This window comes from Poecilia reticulata, chromosome 17 (assembly GCF_904066995.2).
Source record: "Poecilia reticulata chromosome 17, P_reticulata-male-v2, whole genome shotgun sequence".
Lineage (NCBI taxonomy): Eukaryota > Metazoa > Chordata > Actinopteri > Cyprinodontiformes > Poeciliidae > Poecilia > Poecilia reticulata.
In genome coordinates, this window is record NC_088846.1 from 29,660,679 (window position 1) to 29,680,506 (window position 19,828).

General features: G+C 46.0%; 3 protein-coding genes and 2 long non-coding RNA genes across 9 annotated transcripts in view; 2 read left to right on the forward strand and 3 right to left on the reverse strand.

Moving 5' to 3' along the window:
• Positions 1-492: 492 nt before the first annotated feature.
• Positions 493-2,272, reverse strand: LOC108166004 (uncharacterized). Its single transcript, XM_081598116.1, has 2 exons — positions 1,927-2,272; positions 493-714 (listed from the first exon to the last, which is right to left on the reverse strand). Exons 1-2 carry the CDS (start codon positions 2,179-2,181, stop codon positions 610-612), a joined length of 360 nt encoding a protein of 119 aa, XP_081454242.1. The 5' UTR covers positions 2,182-2,272; the 3' UTR covers positions 493-609.
• A 96-nt stretch (positions 2,273-2,368) lies between these two features.
• LOC145547932 (uncharacterized) lies at positions 2,369-3,179 on the forward strand. The gene is made up of 2 exons (XR_014084215.1): positions 2,369-2,510; positions 2,896-3,179. It is a non-coding gene; the product is annotated as an uncharacterized LOC145547932 (long non-coding RNA).
• Positions 3,180-6,659: 3,480 nt separating this feature from the next.
• Positions 6,660-11,449, reverse strand: LOC145547934 (uncharacterized). The gene is made up of 4 exons (XR_014084217.1): positions 11,363-11,449; positions 9,863-9,929; positions 7,435-7,758; positions 6,660-7,339 (listed from the first exon to the last, which is right to left on the reverse strand). It is a non-coding gene; the product is annotated as an uncharacterized LOC145547934 (long non-coding RNA).
• Positions 11,450-13,149: 1,700 nt separating this feature from the next.
• On the reverse strand, positions 13,150-19,012 carry inhbab (inhibin subunit beta Ab). Its single transcript, XM_081598890.1, has 4 exons — positions 18,897-19,012; positions 18,425-18,514; positions 15,242-16,430; positions 13,150-14,275 (listed from the first exon to the last, which is right to left on the reverse strand). Exons 3-4 carry the CDS (start codon positions 15,615-15,617, stop codon positions 13,497-13,499), a joined length of 1,155 nt encoding a protein of 384 aa, XP_081455016.1. The 5' UTR covers positions 15,618-16,430; positions 18,425-18,514; positions 18,897-19,012; the 3' UTR covers positions 13,150-13,496.
• Positions 19,013-19,015: 3 nt separating this feature from the next.
• The window catches only part of amph (amphiphysin), a 33,027-nt gene continuing 32,214 nt past the window's right edge, over positions 19,016-19,828 (forward strand). For all 5 annotated transcript variants that reach the window (XM_008403075.3, XM_008403079.3, XM_008403076.3 and 2 more), the window contains exon 1: positions 19,016-19,293. In XM_008403075.3, coding sequence (XP_008401297.1) covers positions 19,225-19,293 — 69 coding nt within the window. In that variant the 5' untranslated portion in view covers positions 19,016-19,224. The remainder of the gene's footprint in view (positions 19,294-19,828) is intronic.

Here is a 19,828-nt window from a genome sequence, read left to right on the forward strand (position 1 = left end):
CGACTGCTCTTCATCAGAACGTCCTGGTTCTGGTTCTGGTGGGGTTAGGTTCTGTGAAACCATGAAGACATTGGTGATGAAGATTCTTAATGCTGCTCCATTTAATTCCCGGAAAGGTTCTGGAGAACCGTTTGTGTCGGAAGGTGTAATAAGACCAGGCTGGAAGAACCGGATCAGAACCGCTCATCGGGTTTAAAGCTGCAGTAACGTTAGCATGGTATGATAATCTGATAAAAAACTCCATCTACCATCTGAAGAAACATCCAATCAGAGCCAGGGGGTGGGGCTTGGTGCTGTCAATCACTTCATGCATTTGCTGCTCAACGTGCTAACGACCCACCCTTCCATGTCGCCATAGAGACCGACCCAGTATGGAAATTATGGGTCCGTACTGGGTATTCTGACTGTGAAACTAAACCGGGTCAGAACCAGAACAGCGTTTAATGTGAAGAATGTCTTGATTCACCAGGAAATAAAACTCCAGGATTCAGGTTCAGTTTTTAGCTTTTATTAAAGTATAAAAAGAAAAGGTTAGTAACCAGAAGGTTAAAAATGATTTCAACCTCCTCTGGGTTCTGATCGGTTCTGTGCTCTGATTGGCTCAGCTGCTCAGGTGGTCCTGGCAGCAGCTTCAGGTGTGACGGGCTGCAGCGTCCTCCAGGGATCCTGCAGCATGGAGGGACTGAAGTACCGCTCCACCGGAACGTCTCTGGGCTGGAAGACAACAATGTGGGTTAAAGGAGCTGCTTCACACCGGCGAACCGGATCAGAACCGCCCAGGTCACCTGGTTCCACTTATAGCATTGGTCCGACACTCACCAGCAGGTTTAAACCTGAAATGAACGTTCAGTCTCAAAAAGAACGCTCTGAACCAGCTGGTTCTGTTCAGTCAGCTGGTCCAAACGACCAGAACCACAGTAGAACGACGGAAACTGGAGAATTTTACAATTATTTATAGAACTCTTGAAAATACTGATCATAAACGGACCCGAGCCAAGGTGTCGCTGGTGGTTCCGTTCCGACCCGTCCTGCGCATGAGCACATCGATGTACGTCACATCCTGCTTACTCAGCAGGTTTCTTACCTGTGAAAGTTTTATTTCAATCAGATTTATGTAATTTATTTTATTCCTGGCTTTTATTAAGCTGCTGTATTACGTCATGCTTTGAGTTTACATGACAGCAGCTTGTAAATATATTAATAAATGGCTTCAGTTTGCCGTCTGCAACGTCATTAAACACGTCATTGTTTGGCAGTTAATCAGGACAAAATACGTTGTTTTGTGGGCTTTTCTGTCCCTAAAATAGTTTAATTACTCTTATTATTATTAAACTTTGCTAAATGTCGATACTATGTTGGACTGAAACTGTAATATTAATCATATCCCATCATTTCAGGAACAGCGACCTGCGCCGCGTCTGGTGAATCAGACATGCAACAGATTAATGCGCAAACGAGTTCCGGCATTTGTAGATCCATGTTTAATTCCAATAAACCAGTTTCTGATAGTTTTACAAACGCCTCTGTATTTAAAATACTTTTAACAGGGGAGGATGTTCTAATAAAGGTCTAGTTCATACATCTAGAGCTTTTCATTTTAAACGGGTAGGATATTCTGATGAAGGTTTTGTCCTGTATATAAATTGTTCCAATGCTAAGCTAAGCATAGCTGCTAAGCTTCCACTTCAGTCCCGCCACTCAAATAATGTTATCAATATATTTAACATTAACAACCTGCTGTAGTTTGTTTGTAAACATGACGGTGGCAGTTTTAGACGGGTAGCACTGACAGACAGACTCAGCTGTCTATCCGTGCTACGGTAGGAAAATCTGACGAGGTAGCACTGATGGATCACCTGAACCAACAAGCCCCGCCCACTCCCTTTTGTCTGAAACGAATTTCTTGTTTAGAAACATCAGAACCACCTGCAGGTTCGGAGCTCCTGAAGGACTGAAGGATTGGGGCCGCCGGAACCCGAACCCCCGGCTCTCGCCGCTGAAACGCGCCGGTGACCCGTCCGCAGTTCCTCTGCTGAACCCGGGGGAGAACCGGGGAGAGAAGCCTGCCCCTCGGTGCTGAGGAGAACCTCCGAACGGAGACCGAACTCCGGGGAAGGTCCAGTCTGAAGCCGGCAGAGGGGCACCGGGGCTCCGCCGAGATCCAACCGGAGCTCGGCGCATCTCAGCGTGGAGCAGAACCAGGCGGAACCTGGCTAAAACCGAACAGAACGTGGACCGGAACCGGAAACGCACGGCTCCGTTGAAGCTGCAGCCTGCAGCGCAAACTGGCGGTGGAGCATTAACCTGCAAGGGGCCATAGACATAATATACTCGGTAAGAGTTAGACCCCGCATTGGCTGCTCCGCCGCAGGAAATACGGCGGCCATCTTGGAGAGGTCGTCCCTCCTACTTTGCTCAATAAAAACAGCAGAAGATGCCTCAGCACTGAGGATATTGTTGTTCTGATCGATGGACTATTGATGTGAGGCTCCACAGACAACATTTCACAAGTAAGATGGACATATTATTGTGTATATATTGTGATTATAATATTACTTTACTGTATTTATGTCCACCGGTGAGATACCAGCTAATATTAGCTACAGTGTTTGGTGTAATACGGGTTCAGCCGCTATGAAGGATAACTGAGATTCTGTAAATCTAAAATAATTAATTATTCTCTAACATTGACTTAGATTATCTGACACAAGAGTCTATATTAGAAATGAAACAATATGACATATGTTATAAAACGTGTGTTATAACATTCACCAGCAAAGTTTACACAGGTGGTAAAGACTATTATTTATATGTAATTCTCTCATTCTGTCAAAGGATTTGACAGAGAGACAAAGATTTATCATACATCCTAAATCTTCCGTTTTTGTTTTGAAGGTTTCCTAAAGACACGATGTGAGGAAGAAGAGGGAGAATCTATAAAGAGAGACGATTCACTGCAGGATGAATCACATCGGAGTTTAGACTCAATCTCAGCTGCTGAATCTCTGAAGCTAGAACTCATCGGCTGGAAAACAAATATCCATATATGTATGGCTGTATATACATATAAACATGTATCCAATATATATTATTCAGTATTAATCATTATTTGTGTTTGTATAGTTATATAAATATGTATTGATATTACTAAATAATGTATTAAATAACTTATGAACGGCTGTGTGCTTTGTAATCTGCTCATCATACATCAATATCAGAATATTCCATTCCTATTCTATTGTTATAGCCACTAAGCATATTTAAATATGCTGAACTATGTATTAAAAACATACATAAATAATACAATTGTTTATAAATGTAGCTTTGATAGATGTCTGAATATGGTTTCCAGTAACAAAAAGCGTGTTATGATCGATTAAATGCGCTGATACGTCAATGTGCTGCTAAACACATAACGCTGAGTGGAGTGGTGGACCGCTCCAAGATGGCCGCCCTAAATCTCGTCAGCGACAATAGGCGAGAGCGGCCTTGAGGGTCTATCCTTGTATTATGTCTATGCAAGGGGCAGCACCGCCAGTCTGAGCGCAAGGAGACCGTCGAATGCGGCCGCCATGTTGGACAGGGAAAAGGCGCAGGCTAAAACGCTTCAGGTCAGGAACTAAAATATTTAGACCCTTCAAACCTGGCCTTGATTATTCTACTCTTGCAGCAGAATAATTATAACCTTGTTTGTGTTAATGAGAAATCTTAAAACATTTACTTAGATGCTCTTGTTTCTGTCCCAGGTTCAAACAGAACAGTGCTCATTAGCAGAACCTCTCCTGAACTTTGACCTGCTAGTTGGACCGTTTGAATCAGCTGTGATGAAACGGAGCCTTGTCTAAAACTGGCAGGACACTGGGCTTTGGGGACTGGAGCTGGACTCCAGTGGTTTATGCAGATGTCCATGACCTTTATATATATTGTGGTTATCAGGGCCGTGCAGAGGCCACTAAGGGGCAGGAGCTCAACAAAAGGGGCCCATCTAACCTCCTTCTAAGATATTAACAAACAGCTTTCAGTTTAATAAACAATGATAAATTACTAAAATGTGACATAAACAATCAAAGCTAACAAACATCTCCATATAGAGCATAACTCTATGCATATGTTAGATATTTTATTAGTCATTTCTTTCTGCATTTTGTTATAGGAAAGTTTTTCAATATTCAAACCAGCAATTTATCCGGATATGTAACTCAGAGCTGGACCAGCAGACATATTTAGTCTTTACATAATTACACTATTAAAGTATAAACTAGGGCTCAATGCAGCCGTTCAGTGACTGTAATCTATAACAGATCTGCCTGTTTGCTGAGTGGAGATGAAGACGGTCAGGACAGCAGAGCTGCAGCAAACTTTAACTGGACTGCAGGAAAAAGACACATATTGAATAGTTAATGTCACCATGAGAAAAGCTGCTAGTTTAGCTTAACTAACGTTAAACATTTAAATCACAGTCGTCTCATGAAGATTTATGATGTGAGCAAATAAATGTTTGTTTGGTAAAAAACTAAGTTCACGAGACAAAAATTAGTTATTTAATTAAAAAGTTTTTTAAACAAACTTTTTGTTTTTAAAAAAGAAATCATTACAATTTTATTTTACTTAACTGAGGTTATTTTGTTTCATTGAATAATTAGGAAACAAATTTATCTTCATCCTCTGAGAACCAGAAACTTAAAGTCTGGTTGAGTTTTTCCTTCATTAATGATAAACTTTTATTACATTCATTAAATCCATCATGGTAATTCAGGGTGAGTTATTGTTAATTCTACATTAATATCCTTGTTGGACTTTTATTTAAGTGTTATTCTCCTTCAGGATACATTTACCTAACGCTGAATAAATGAAATGTACATCATGCAGCAAAGGAAGTTAGAAGATCTGACATGTATCCATATGGAGATGATCGGTTCTGGACGGGCGATGAGCCTTATGGCATAATAAATACTGAAGAATGACTGATATCATTATAGATACAGGGGAGAAGCTTTTAGTTATCTAGCTTTGCTAGCACAGTCGTTAGCTAGCAGCTAGCTAATAGCACAACAACAACAACCTAATGTCTGTCTGATAAAATACTGAATAGATAAGAACAGTTTCTCCTCCCCTCAGTAGTTCTTCAGAGAAAGGCAGACGCAGAGGCCTGTCAGTGTCTGTTGTATTTCATTACCTCTCTGCTTAAACCGCGACTCCGAGCTGAAGCAGAAACGATACTTCAACGTTTTCCGTCATCTGACAAGCAGCAAGTCTCCACTTTATTCACCAAAAACTGATCTGTGATCTGGAACGTTCGCTACGTTTAGCTCCAGTTAGCCGCCTCATCTCACTGCGAGAGGCAACTGGGTCACAGGCAAAAGGTCAAAGGTAACAAGGTGACCGGGGGGCTTATTATGTTGTACAAAATAATAATAATAATTTTAGTTCATGTTATTATGTGTCACAAGAGGGTTTAGAAAATAATACCAAAAAAAATTAACTTGACCAAAAGGGCATTTGGGGGCAAGGAGCAAAAGGGGCAGGTGCTCAAGCCCCCCCCCCATTATTTATTGGGGTGGGGGTGGGTATTCCCCACCCCAATAAATAATGTGAACATGAACCATAAAGTGAAAATGTAACTGAATGTGTTTGGAATGAAGATGCATGGACTGTTTTTGTTCCACAGGTTTTTATTTTAAAACAAAAAGTTTTTACAACCTTTTGAAATTTATCCTCTTACGCTTTTTTGACAAAACTTCTGCTGTAGAAAAAATGAAGTAAACTCTACATTTACAGTGATCCCTTGTTTTTCTTAGGGTTGCGTTCCGAAAATAACCCGCGAGGTGAAATCCGTGAAGTATTACCTTTATGTTTTACAGTTATTACACAGCATTAATAAATACATTAAACCAAAGAACAAAACCTGGTTTCAGGTCAGCGGATGTTCATCAGTCAGCATTAATGTGATCCAGTCGGTCATTACAGCTTCTCCTCCAAGCTGCACCAGATTCACAGCTGGATCTACAGCAGAGCGACGGATCTCATCAACGAGCCTCCGGTCCGGTTCTGCTGCCTCTGGCCAGTTTTATTCTCCAGCAGACATTGAAAGTTTCAGTTTCCATCTCCTGATGACCAATCTGTGTTAAACACCGTAACGTTATTGGCACTCAGGAAGCGCAGAGACTGTTTTTACCAACCATTTGGTCAATCAGGACGAAGAACAATGTGTAAAAAAACTGCACAAAAAAATCTGCGAAGCAGCGAAACCGTGAAAAGTGAACCGAGTTACAGCGATGAGGGATCACTGTGTGTGAAATGATTGATGAAAGCAGCAGGAACCTGCAGAACGGCTGATATCTGAGTTTATCTGGATCCTCATGAGGCCTCAGCTTTGAAATTCATTTCAATAAGACGGTTTAGTCAAACATGTGCAACACTTAACCTGCAGAACATGACATGAAGGTAAACTAAGAGTTTCAGCTGAATTTGGGTTCAGATCCAGTAGAAACGGACCAGAACCGGATGAAACCTTTATTTCCCACTGTGAGATCCAACTGGTCCCACTGAGGAAACCTCAGTTTGGAAACACTTCCTGTTTCACATGACCTGCTGAAACCAACACGCCCACCGACCCGGTTTGGTCTCAGCGCCGACGCATCGGTGTTGCAGACCTGACTTATAAAAATGACCTTTAAATTAAATGCAACATGGTCTCAACCTTGAATCCGGTTAGTTTGCTCTGTCTTCAGCACTGTAGCCTAGATATTTATGAATTACCCCAATGTCAATGCAGAATGTGAAATTCGGCTGAATAAAAATCATTCGAAGCCAGTTTTTTTTTTTTTTGTTGTATTTTTGTAAGTCAACTTCATCTTGTTGGTTTCATATTTCTGCAGTTCCACTGGCTCTGCCTTCTGTTAAACCGTAGAACCATATTTAGCTCAGACGTCTTTAACTTGAACATCTTTAGGAGTTGGTGGAAAGTTTTTGTGATTTAATATGAGCTGGATGTCCGAAGTCAACCAGAAGTTCAACATCTCTGGTTTGTTATTCTGAGCTTGGCAGCGCCCCCTGCTGTACGGGGATACAAATTGCCCACAAGACGAAACGTTTGGTGCAAAACCTCAGCGTGGTGTCGCCTGTAAAACCGCATTTGTGACAAGCGTCAGCAGTTTCACGTGGTAACAGTTGCTAACTTTTCCGTGTTTAGGTAAACAGTTTTATATTAATTCAAAAAAGTTCCGTATGCAGATATTAATACAGGCGTCCAAATGTATTGGACTCAATGGAGCAAAAATATTAGAGCAGGACTTTTATATGGTGATGCTTGCAGAACAGAATCTGTGAGCCGAAGAACCTGTGAAGCGTATTCAGAAAAAAATTACAATTACAAAACTACTGTAAGGTTTTTCTCTTCAATGTCAATTTCCCAGGTACGAGCCACAAACGTACCTTTGTTTTCCTCTGGTTCCAACATAAACGAGCCAGTCTACAGAAGGAGACCCGCCATCAGCGTCCGACTAAAGGAGCGTCCTGCAGATCCAGAGACTGGTGGCTCCTGGCAGTCAGTACCACAGTGAGTCATCTGCCACTGCGGCGTGGGCGTCTGAACTACCAGAGTCGCAGACGAAGCCAAAGTAAGTGAGAAATTAAGATGTCGGTGTGAACGCCTGCTCAGATCTGAAGAACGAGTGTGTCCAGCCTCCGACGGACGGCATGTCCTCAGAAACCAGACGATGCGTTCAGGAAGCTCCACCTCAAACACCTTCTGCTCCTCTGAAAGTTAGTGATGCGACATGGAGCTTCATGAAGCTCCCAGGTTTTCTGTTCGACTCGGGACCCGATGACCTGAGAGAAGTCCCCCCCCACCTTCTTCAAATCAGACAAAATGGGTGTCAAACATTTGTGCTGGTTTGGCTTTGAAGATATTAATGAAAGTGTAAAGGGCAAAAGGTCAACCAGCCCCTCAACTTTGTTTATATCTTTAAAATGATAGCGGCACAAACGTAGCCGAGTTGATTGACACCCATTTTGTCTGATTTGAAGAAGGTGGGGGGGAAACTTCTCTCAGGTGAGCCGATGTGCTTCATTTGCTCCACTGCGCCATCTAATGGACAATATATGTAAAATATATGAAAACTGCATGAAGCCTTACAGTAACGAAAAACAATGTTTGATTCTGATCATGGTTTTGATCTGTTGTATGAAACAACGGCTGGTAAAAGGACAATAACAGAGAGATGTGATTGGCTCGTTACTCTGATGAGCTCACTGGGGACAAAGTGACGTTATTTATGATTTATTTATGATTTATTTATGATTTAAACATAAAAACTGTAGCAGCTCAGATTCAGGTGGTTCCTCTGAAGCCAGAAACGGATCAGCAGGTTTATGGAAGTTGTGATAAAACATTTTCTCACAACTTCCCAATATTCCAGTGGATATTTTCTGTCTCATGTTTGTGTCTTAAAATGACTCGGCTGAACTTTGGTGACCGGTTAGCAGTGGGCATGCAGGGTATGCAACGCATAGGGGCGCAGCACCAGAGGGGGCGCCAAAACCCCGTCTGGAGGGGGCGGCGCGCCGATGATGTTTTCCCAGACAGTTCAGCCTTACGGTCCTTCACCTCGCGCACATAACGACGTAAAGGTAGCGAGTTTTACCCTTTACGTATCGGGGGCGGGGGGGGGAGGTCTATGTTTTCACATCCACCTGAATAATGTCTAGTTGCGCCCCTGCCGGTTAGTATCGTTTCCTTTCTGCAGAGCTCAAAATGCCTCAGCACATTTTTTGATGAACATCATTAAAGTTCATTGGACACTTTTAAAACAGGATCCACTGTGTTGGTTTATTGGCATTATTTATTATTACTGTGTTTATGAGATCAAAGGGCTGCCAGGGAAAATTGGGTCCACTGGAAAAAAGACGCTCCAATGAACTGCAAAGGCAATAAAAGCCTAAAACTATAAACTGTGACGGTGAAACAGCGACGCTTTGCTGCCGTTTGTTTTGATCCGAAACCAAAAAGAGGAACCAGTTCCTGCATCAGTCACGTGGTGACGAGGCTTCAGACGTCACAACCGGCTGCAGCAACACAAGCCTCGATACGCTTCATGAACCCTCCTGATTGGTCGACACGCCCCGAGGCCTCGGCACTGAAAACACGTCACTGATTAAATCTGTTAACTAACCTCAGTAACTTCAGGTTTGACCCGATGGGTCCAGTTTACCTAATGAATCAATCAGCAACCAGAGCTGAACTGGACCCGAGTCTCTTTATGCCATGAAGCAACTTTATTTGGTTTAAGATGATAAATGAGATTTCCCAGTAACAAGTTTAATTTCACTTTAGCACAAGTATTGGCAACACGATCTGGCTTGAGTAATTATTAACTATTATTTTTAATAATAAAGGTAATAGGACCTAATAAAGATCCTGGTGTTTCTCCTGCTCCTTTTCTCTGATGTTTCCATCATTTATAAGGTCCCATCATCACTTCCTTCCTCTGCTGCTGACCAAGGACTCGGCGTCCGGTCGGCTGACTGATGCCTTTCTGTGCCACCGGACCGCAGCTCGGTCATTCACCAGCTTTACTGGTGAACTGGGAGGTTTACTGGGACTAAACCGAGTTCCACCGTAGCAGCTGCAGCACAAACACACACACCAAAAGACGGTGTGTGTGTGTTTGTGCTACAAGAGTGTGTTAGGGTAACCCTAACCCTAACACACTCTTACAAATGTAACACATCAACCAAAAATGACGCTCATTACTAAAAATATCAACTCTGAATCAAAACTATGCCCTAATGTTTGTATACAATAAAACAAATTTACAATTTCAACTGATCAATATTAGAAATGTTTACTAAGTAAACTCACCTGGTGCCTCCATCAAGGGAGCCGCTAACGACAAGATGCATCGTCTGCCATTTTTTCTGTTGCTGCTCTATAATATAAACAAAGGAAACAAATTTAAAAGCGGAAGTCAACCATGTATTGCACAAAAACTAAACAACGTAAATGCAAGAAGCACCAAAAAGGGAATACAACAAATAGGGAGATTAATTTGGGGGTATTTACAACTTTATTTTAGTAAAACTAACTAGTCACCTAGTTATCAGGAGTCATTGGTCAAACAACGTTCATCTCTGTTTGGTGAGAGTCAATCCAACCAAACTCTGCTCTCATGCACTGAACAAACACAATCAGCTTCTGTCTTGACCTTTCACCTTAGAAACCAACCAATAAACACAATAAACGTCAAATCCAGGCCTGGGGGGCCGATGTCCTGCAGCTGTTCCTGGTTCAACACCCAGAGGCAGAGTCTCCTCCTCAGTCCAGATGATGATCTGATCTTCTGACCCAGGTGTGTGGAAGCAGGCACATCTAAAACCTGCTGGACTTGAGGAGCCCTGCTCTCTCACCAGGCTTTATGGGTCTAACTGTACCTGGACATCAAGTCTTCGCTTTAACGGGTCTTTTAATCTCGTTTTTGGGTTTAATTGCTTACCAATTCTGTCATTGGACCAGTTGGGGATGGTTGGAGTGCTGAGGCCCTGTAAGGAACTCCAGTCTTGTGTGAGTCGCTCCAGGGCCGGCCTGGGCGGATCCGGTCCGCTCCAGGGGCGGATCCGGTCCGCTCCAGGGGCGGATCCGGTCCGCTCCAGGGGCGGATCCGGTCCGCTCCAGGGGCGGATCCGGTCCGCTCCAGGAGTGGATCCGGTCCGCTCCGGGCAGCCGGCCCTCGGCTGCACTGGGGAAGTTGTGGCTACTATCCAGCAGCTCGTGAATGACTGAATGTTGTATGAAGAGCTTTGTAGCCCTCTTGATAAAGCATTTCTCCACTAAAGCTATCTACCATGTAATACGACGAGCTCAGGGCCGAGGCAGCGACCCTGTGGGACTCCTGTACCGACTGTAACCTCAGCAGAGATCTTGTCAACCTGGTGTCTTGTCCAGTTACGGATGGCGCTGCTACTGCCAGATCTGCTAGTCTTCCATTGCGCTTCACGGGCCTGATGGTGTTCAAGGTGAAGCCGTTTCCCAGGTTTAGGAGTTAGGACTGAAGAAGTCAGGATTCCTGTTTGAAAATGACATTTTTGCCTATACAGAAGAAATAATTGGTATATCAGAGCAACAGGAAACCTTTTCCCCTGAAGGACTGGGAGGATGTGTTCCGCCGGCAGGTGAGGCAGATTGGTGCGATCTAAACATGCAGGTCTGATTTAGCAGCTCTCTGTGGGGGTGAATGTCTGTGAATAGCAGCAGCAGTTTGTGTTGGAGGTGGCGTCGAGGTTAGCAGGCCTTCTCTCGGCTAACAACGCTGACGTATCCTGCAGCCACCCACACACAAAAAATAGATCCTTGAGTTTGACTCACATGACGGTTGTCCACCTCTCATCACGTTCCTCTGGATGTCTGCCAGTTCACACATCTCTGCCAGCTCAGATGTTCCCCACAGAGCAATGATCAGTGTTTGACCTCATCCAGCAGAGGGTGCTGTGATTCTCAGGAACTGACTTGTTGGATAACCAACAAACTCAGGATCTGAGCAGACCTGCTAAAACTTGCAGGTGGTGCTGTAAGAGATGGATCAGCCCGTTTTTAAACTTCCTCTAATAAACTGCAAAACTCATCATGTGCAAAACAAACACCAAGATGTTCTCATACAGCAGCGCTCTGATCCACGATGGGAACCCAGGCCGGCCGTCACCTGCCAGCCTCCTCTTTCTCTGATGTTTCCAACATTTGGAAGGTCACATTCATCACATCGTTCCTCTGCTGCTGACCAAGGGACACGGCGGCGTCCGGTCGGTTGACTGATGCCTTCCTGTGCCACAGGACCTTAGCTCGGTCATTCTTGGGAGGTGATTGTCACTCTGACCTTTTTGTCTCCAGGTCATACGCCACACAGTGTTTCTGGGTCCTTGGTACTGAAGGAGCAGCTCCACAGCCCTGAGGTCGGCGGCAGCCGGTACCGTCTGTGTGGATCGTCTCCCTCTGGCTGCTGAACTGACCTGCTGAAGCTCAAGTCCAGACTGAAGCTCATCTTTTCTCCCGCAGTTGGAGAAAAGGTAATTGTTGCAGCTAAATAAAAAAAGGTATTTCTGCCAACTTTATATTTGTCTAATTAGTTTTAGTAAACTTAATTTCATTTCTTTTTTTCCATTTATCTCCCTGTGATGTTGCTTTCAACAAACTTGACTCAGTTTGTTGGTTCAAGTTTCTGGGTGTTTCGTCTGGAGATTCTGGATTTGTTCATTTGTGGGAGTTTTCTCCAGAAGAGTTGCAAGTTTAAATTATTTGCCAAAAAGAAAGTACACCCTCTGTCAGCTGGTCATAAAATAATTTCAATCCAATATGAAGCGAAAACAAACCGTAGTGCCAAGATATGAACCACTTTCTTTTTACTCCCCAGTGGAGTCCAGAGTCGGTCCTGGAGGCGTCCTGCATGTTTTAGTTCCCTCCCTGGTTTAACACCTGCATCAAATCATGGCTGTTTGTCGTTGGACCAGTTAAGTTAACCCAGTTAGACCAGCGTGGAGGCGCCTGGTTCTGCTGGGCAAACATTGCGTGAGCTTCTGGCCTCCCAGTCAACAAACTGAGGATGTTTGTCTGATTGATCTGATCTGAGGTCAGAGGATGACGTCATCGGGGCTCGGCTGCAGTTTTTGTTTGAACAACGAGCCAGGTAGTCTGCAGCCAGGTGGCGCTCTCACCTGGATGATCATGTGACAGGAAGTCAGCTGACTTGAGTTCCTGTTGTAAGACAATGAAGATCTGACAGGCAGGCAGTGAGAACAGAACCAGCAGCCATGTTTGTAGTTTTACTGTTGCTGGGCTCTCAGAGTTTGGACCGGATAGAACCATCAGAAGCAGTTCAGGGCTCCAGCAGCCAATCAGAGAGCAGAGAAGGACCTGGCAGGAAGTGGACCAAGAGGAGTGGGTCGGGTTCTGGTAGAACCAGCTTGGAACGGATCAGCTGCAGAATCAGACACTAGAACTGGTTCAAACACTTTCCACTGTCACATTTTATGTCAAATGTTGACTTTTGAGATTCTCTGATTCTGGTTCTGATTCAGAAGACGATCTGGGTCAGCAGAACCTTCAGAACCTTTTTTTCCAGCGTCCGTCTGAAAAGACTTAATGAAGAAACCAAGACAACATGTTGGATCACAGTTTAATGACAAAACTATGCAAATAAATTAGAGCAGACCCAGAAACAGTTCAGGTGTTTTTCACATTTTTGTCTCATTTGGATTTTTTTTAAAAACAGGACAAACTTTGATTGTTGGCTTGTTTTGGTCTAAATGTGAGATCGTCCAGAAGGTTTCCGGGTCAAGTCTCCCTGCGCCTCACGCAGCTGTTGGAATACTCTACGGTGATTGGCCTCCATCCGGTCGGAACCTCCAGTTCCTCTGGATCAGAACAATCGGCCGGTCCAGGGCAAATGTTCTGGCTCGCTCCAATGTGGAGCAGCAGCGAGAACCTGAGTGCTGATGGGAAGGCTGCTCTAGGAGCAGCCGCACTCCTCCACGATCATGTTGTGGATGTCCTTCTTGACGATCTTCTGCTCCTCGTTGTAGTAGAGCATGGACATGGCGCGCAGCCGCGTCGGCACGCAGCACGACTTGCTGTTCTGGAACGGCGCGTAGCCGCGCAGACGGTAGTGGCTGATGACCGCTGAGTGAAAGGACAGTGCCGAGCCGCTTGTGTGGGTGGGGCACTCCCCCTCGCAGTAGTTGGCATGGTAACCGGATGGAGCTATAATCCAGTCACTCCAGCCGATGTCTTTGAAGTTGACGTAGAATTGCCGTTTGCAGCAACCGTGGGTCTTTCCGTTGCATTCTAGACCTCGCCTGACCCTGCGCTGAGGCTCCGCCTCCTCGGCCCGCAGCGTCACCATGAGGAACGGCTGGTGTGACTGATCCTGGCCTGTCGCCTTCGCTCTGTCACCGGATGTGAGGATGGGTGCCGCCCCAACCTCGGCGCAGCGCGGGCAGGAGACCCGCAAGCCGAGCGAGCTGCCGCCGCCATCCAGCAGCGCCTGAACGCCGCGCGTCAGGGCGAGCGTGTGCCAGCCGCTGCGCCGACTGTCCACCATCTTCTCTGAAACAAACTCATCCTTGTAGGAGCCACCATCGTGGCGAGTCCACAGCAGCTGCAGCATCACTTTACTTCGGACCCGATTGACCTTTGACATTTTCAAGAATATCCAAACATTGGCCTGCTCCACCGTGGCAGCGCCGCCCTCCTTCGACACGTCAAAGGTCACGGTGTTCGGAGAGTCTCCTGCGGCGGAAAACAGCCGACATGTTAGTTCTGCTGAACCCATGCCTCCCCCTCCCCACCCCGTATGTAAATGAAGCAACAAAGCGAAGGTCTCCAATAATAACTGAATGAAAGGATGTTTGCCTCTAAATATACTCCATATAAACAGAGTCTAAAAAAGACTGGGGACGCTGTCCACCCTGTCCTCTCTGTCCTCTTTGTCTCCTGCTGCAGAATAATTACCGAGGCCCAGATTTCTCTGAATAAAGGGATTATTTACGGCCTGAGACCACTCGGTATGCCCCGCACCCCCAGCCTCGTTACTGCCCGTTAATTTGGGCCAGCCTCTGAAGAACCGCAGAACCGCAGAATTCTCAGCAGGGTAACTATTTATAGAACCTGGTTGTTCTGCTTCACCTTCTCCTCTGCAAACAGAACCCGTCACTCTTCTGCCAGGTACAGTTTGGTTCTGATTTGAGATGCTAGGAAAAACCAAGTTTGGCTGAAGAGACCGACCCGGTTCTGTGGACGTCTCCTCAGCCAACCATGGTGTATCTGCTGAGGTTTAAAAGTTCTGGTAAATCAGGACTCTGACAGAACCAGACAGGTTCTAGTTCCCGTCTGGATCCATTCAGTCTGAACTGATTCCTGCAGGCATCATTTCTCCACATGGAGGAAAGTTCTTCTGACTGAAATCTGTAAACAAACTTTGACCTTATGGGATTTTTGTGAATGAAGCGATAAGGGAGGACAGAGAGGACGTGACGTCTCCCATGCAGCCGACCCGGTCAATGCCAGCCTGGATCCGATCCAGCGCCGCAGGACCTGCCATGTCCTCGCAGTCCCACAGGGACAGGAGTTCACATGTTTGGAGCCACGCTTCATGCAACCTGCAGTTACTCAGGACTGGTCCAGCCAGGACCTTTGGCTCTGAGCTGGACCCGAGTCAAACCGTCTGATAGAACCCAAACTAAACTCCGGACTCACCTGGCTCTCCAAAGATGATCAGCTCTGATGGAGGTTCGGGTGCGACTGAGGTTCCAGGACCTGAACTTTCCTCTGGTATCTCCACGGCGCCGTCTTCAGTAACCCGCCCAACATGCAGCTTCTTGATGGCGTTGAGTAGCGCCGCACGAGGAACCGGGTGGGTCAGATTGGGCCGGGCACTCAGGTGCAGCATGGTCAGAATGTGACGCTTCACGGCCTCCACCATGTCACCCTGAGCGCCGGGCGAAGACGAGTTCTTCCTCAGCTGAGCCAGAGAGCAGGAGGGGCAGGCGGAGGACGGCGCGACCTCCAGGGCCGAGGCGCCAATCAGAAGAAAGACGGGAACGGCGAAGAGCAGCACAGCCCAAGAAGACATCCTGAACGGTTCTGATACAGAGGACTAATCTGTCCAGTCAGACCAGAGGCTCCTGGTCCGGTCTGAGGGAAGAGTTGGCAGCAGGACGGACCGATCCAGACGGGTTCTGGTTCTGACAGCAGTCTGAAGTTAGAACCCAAAGCCAGGGTTGGGTGGCGATGCAGATGAAGCAGTTAAGAGGCTGGAGCTGGGTCTGGAGGTTCTGGTCTGTCAGTCCGTCATGTTGGAGATTCTGGTGCTGGTTCCGGTCCTCTCTGGTTCTGAATCTGAGCAAACACTGAGCCGGGTCACTCTGCTCTCCCTCTCTGCTCTCTGACAGTAATTATACCTCCAGCAGATAAACTCCTCCCTCCGTCCACAGAGGTATTTCCCTCTGAGTCACTCACAACTCGGCAGGATCTCAGAATATCTCCGGACTGTTTGTGGTGTTTCCTCCTGATCCAACGTCACGACAGAAGAGGAGGAGGAAGGAGGGAAGAGGAGGAAGGCAGCATCCCTGATTCACTCATACCACACACACACACACACACACACCGATGAATCAGAGCATCGTCTTCGTCAGCTCACGTGGAGGAGAAACTCCGTCGGTGTGAACTAGATCTTTGGGCTGGAGATGACTTGTTATAATCGGAGAGGAGCAGATGGAGTGAGTCCACGTCGAATCAGATCTTCTGACATCAGCAGGCCCTCTGCTGCCGACAGCTGGTGCCTCGGCATCACCTGAAGCCTGATTCACCTGTTCCTGTCGGCTCCGGCAGGACGGAGGAATCGCCCAGCATCTGGAACGCCTGACAGCAGCTTTCCATCGAAGACCTGGAAGCAAAACGGGAGAAGAAAGTTCCTCCAGCAGACCAGACAGGTGCATGCAAACGTCTGAGCCGAAAGACCCTGAGGGGCAAATTGAAGACCTTCGACCTCAACTTTTTTATTTAACCAGGATAAAATCCCATCAAGACTCGAGGGGTCCTGGCCAGGAGGCAACAAATAAAACACAAAAAAGGTCAAAGAAAATGACATGGTATGAAAATCAGGTTTACATCATTGAGCCTGAAGAACTTTGTTTGGAGATGAAGTCAGTTGGACTCAAAGTTTTCTGAATGCCAGGAGGAGGGAGCAGACTGAACCTTTTACCTAATTCAGTCCGAGCAAAAAGAGACGGAAAGAAGCAGCAAGTTGAGAGCGAGTCAACATTTCTCAGTGCAATTCCAGTTCAGCAGACCAGCAGAAACAGCCTGGTAAATAAAAGATGACCGATGGAGTTCACAGCCAGTCCAGGTCATTGAAACACGGCGCGGTGTTGACATGTTGCAGCTTGTAATGAACCTGAGAGAGCAGATGCAGACTGTCCCCACACCACCGGGTCTTAATGGAAACTAATATCTTCCACATCGATGAAATGAATAACATCCTACACACAGACTCGGTTTCATCGGGGCGTTGCTCTGCGCCGCGGTTAGAGGCGACAGATCCCAACGGGTCCCAAGTTCGACTCCCGTTCCTCTCCTTCTCTTTGCCCCATCCTGTCAGATTGCTGTCAAATAAAGACATTGGTGCAAAAAAAGTTTTGCATCCACAAGAACCTGCAGCAATTCGACCCTGAACGTCATTTCAACCATGCCAACCCATAGGGGGCAGTATAGCGCGACACTAAAACCTATCAGCCAATCAAACTGCTTCCAAACAACCTTGACTTCCTGTTTGGAATCAGACAGCGAGGATGTGGCTATACTGGTGCATTATCTACCCCAAACCCCCTGAACAATATGAAGGTTTCCATCTTCTCCATTTTGGTTTTATTAATTATTGTTTAACATTCAACTGATTTTTAGGGTGAATTAAAGGTCAAATGTGGTTGTTTTCCTAGAAATGTGGACGAAACCCGAGTCAGTCAGTCGTCATCATCTATTTATGAATCATTTTATAAAACAAAGTGCTGTGCAGGTAAAATCATCTACAAAACATCTCAAGACAAGAAAACTTACATTTAGCTTTTTAACTAGATTTCCTTCATGCGGTTAAACATTGAGGGAGTCGTTGCCCAGACATCTCCATCTCACTTCCTCTGAGAAAATCTTTTCTGATTCTGGATCTGAAATTCTGCTCAGCTTAGTTTAATCCAGAAGCGCCGACGCTCCAAACCGATTCTGCTTCTCTGGATTCGTCTTCATACCAGATGCTGAGACAACAAGTTCTTACCGATCCTGCAGCCGTGGTGCAGCTGCTCCAAAGTCAACATGTTGCTTTAATGAAACTTTTACTGCGTTCAGTAAACAGTGTAACATTTGTAGCTTTTGTGAGCTGGGATGAGTGACTGATTGGAGCGGAGCGCTGGCGCTGCTGAACACGGAAACCTGCTAGTTACACCATCAGTAGATGAACTTTGTCTCTGTTCATCTTGCAGAAACCCAAGAAAAACATCAAGCTAGTAGTTGTGGTCCGATCTGATCCGGGATATTTACAGATCTAAGCCAATAATGCATCTTTTAAAAAGTAATTTGATGAAGCATTTGAAGACTAAACAATCTGCTAAACATGCTCTGTAGGACTGGATCAAATAACTGAGTCGTCTGCATAAAAATGAACATTTTCCATCCATCATTCTGTCCCAGTTGATTTATAGAAATGGTTCATAGAAGAGGGCCGAATACAGAACCCTGTGGCAGCTGCAGGAAACATCTGTCACTTATTTATGTCCCGTTTCTGAGCTGATCAGCAAACCAAGCCCGCAGCATGACTATCAGAAGTTCCTGGTCTGTGCAGTCTAACGATCACCAGCACAGTGATGTCATCATCACTGAGTGTCTCACCTGGCGGCCCACACCTGTCCTGGTCTGAGTCAAACAGAGTCTCTGTGACCCGTTTCACTGTTTGTGCTGCAGCTGCTGCCTCCAATGCTCCTGATCAAAGAGTAGGAAGTTAGAAGTTACTTTCTGACATGGAGTTCTGGATCAGCGCTTCTTTCATACCTGGTTCTGGTTCTGGTTCTGGTGGCGGTCTGGCCATAATGTGAATCGAATCAGCAGATATTGGACATGTGTTCAGTTTGAGGGTTTATTCTATTTTTGGAAAATAAAATAATTTAGTTTTTCTGCTTCAGTTTTAGAAATCGGTGACGAAATGATTTTCCTGCGGCGGCTCTCTGCTGCCCCCTGCTGTTTACAAGAGGTCATTGACCTGACTGCAGTCAGAGCTGCAGCTGTTTCAGAACCAGAACCAGAACCAGAACCAGAACCAGCTGTGATTATTTTATTACGCAGAAACTTCCGGGATCCTTCCGACCTCTGCAGCTTCTGCTTCCGGTTTCTGGAGCTTCATGCGTCAGGAAAAGAGATTCTCATGTTTCCTCTTCATTATTAATGCACGTGAGGGTGAAACTGCGCATGTCCGCTTTCTGTACGTCCTCGCGCGCTGCGGACATGACGTCCCGCTGCTCCGGTCTCACCTGCAGCTTCTGGACCAGCATCTCCTCTGAGTGACCGCAGCGTGGGGAGCAACAGCCAATCAGCTTCCAGATAGCTTCTCAAACACGCCCCCTGCACGCACGCGCGCAGACACGCGCGCCCCCCTCCCTCCTGCCTCCTCTAATCCTCCGTCCTCTCCAGGCATCATGGCGGAAATTAAAACGGGAATCTTTGCGAAGAACGTTCAGAAACGGCTGAACCGGGCCCAGGAGAAGGTAGGAGCCGCCTGGTTCTGGTGGGTTCTGGTGGTTCGGGTGGGTTCGGGTCGGTTCTAGAGGAGGATGCAGGCCGCTGCTGATCTGTCACAATCATCTCACATTTTATTTTCTGATTTTGTTTGATATCGTTTAATTTTCTAAAAGGCATGACGTCACCACGCAGCTCTTTAAAAGAAACGGATTAAAATGTTTTTATTGAGGGGAAAAAGCAAATTAGGAGCCGCTGACGGAGAGCGATCTGATTGGCTGGTTCAAGCTGAACGTGACGCTTCAGCTGCGTGGAAAACGTGCTTTCACGTGAGGAATTAGATGACGTAAGCACGGACGGTGACGTGTTTTGTTATGTCAAAAGTTTCAGGTCATCAGAGCCTGCCTCGTTCTGATTGGCTCACCTGTGTGCAGGTACGATCCAGTAATGGCTCGGTTCTGGTTCTGAATGAACCAGCGTCATTCATTATGGAATATAATAATAATTCAGTTTCAATCTTTTCAGAAATGATTTGTCATCGATATTAAAACTATTTATTAGCAG

Excerpts from the sequence above, each read along its gene's own strand:
- LOC108166004 (XM_081598116.1), bottom strand. The coding sequence starts at position 2,181 with ATGCGCCGAGCTCCGGTTGGATCTCGGCGGAGCCCCGGTGCCCCTCTG. Across the intron at positions 715-1,926 it reads CAGGAGCTCCGAACCTGCAG|CCCAGAGACGTTCCGGTGGA; the intron begins GTGGTTCTGATG and ends GTTGTCTTCCAG.
- inhbab (XM_081598890.1), bottom strand. The coding sequence starts at position 15,617 with ATGTCTTCTTGGGCTGTGCTGCTCTTCGCCGTTCCCGTCTTTCTTCTG. Across the intron at positions 14,276-15,241 it reads GATCATCTTTGGAGAGCCAG|GAGACTCTCCGAACACCGTG; the intron begins GTGAGTCCGGAG and ends TTTCCGCCGCAG.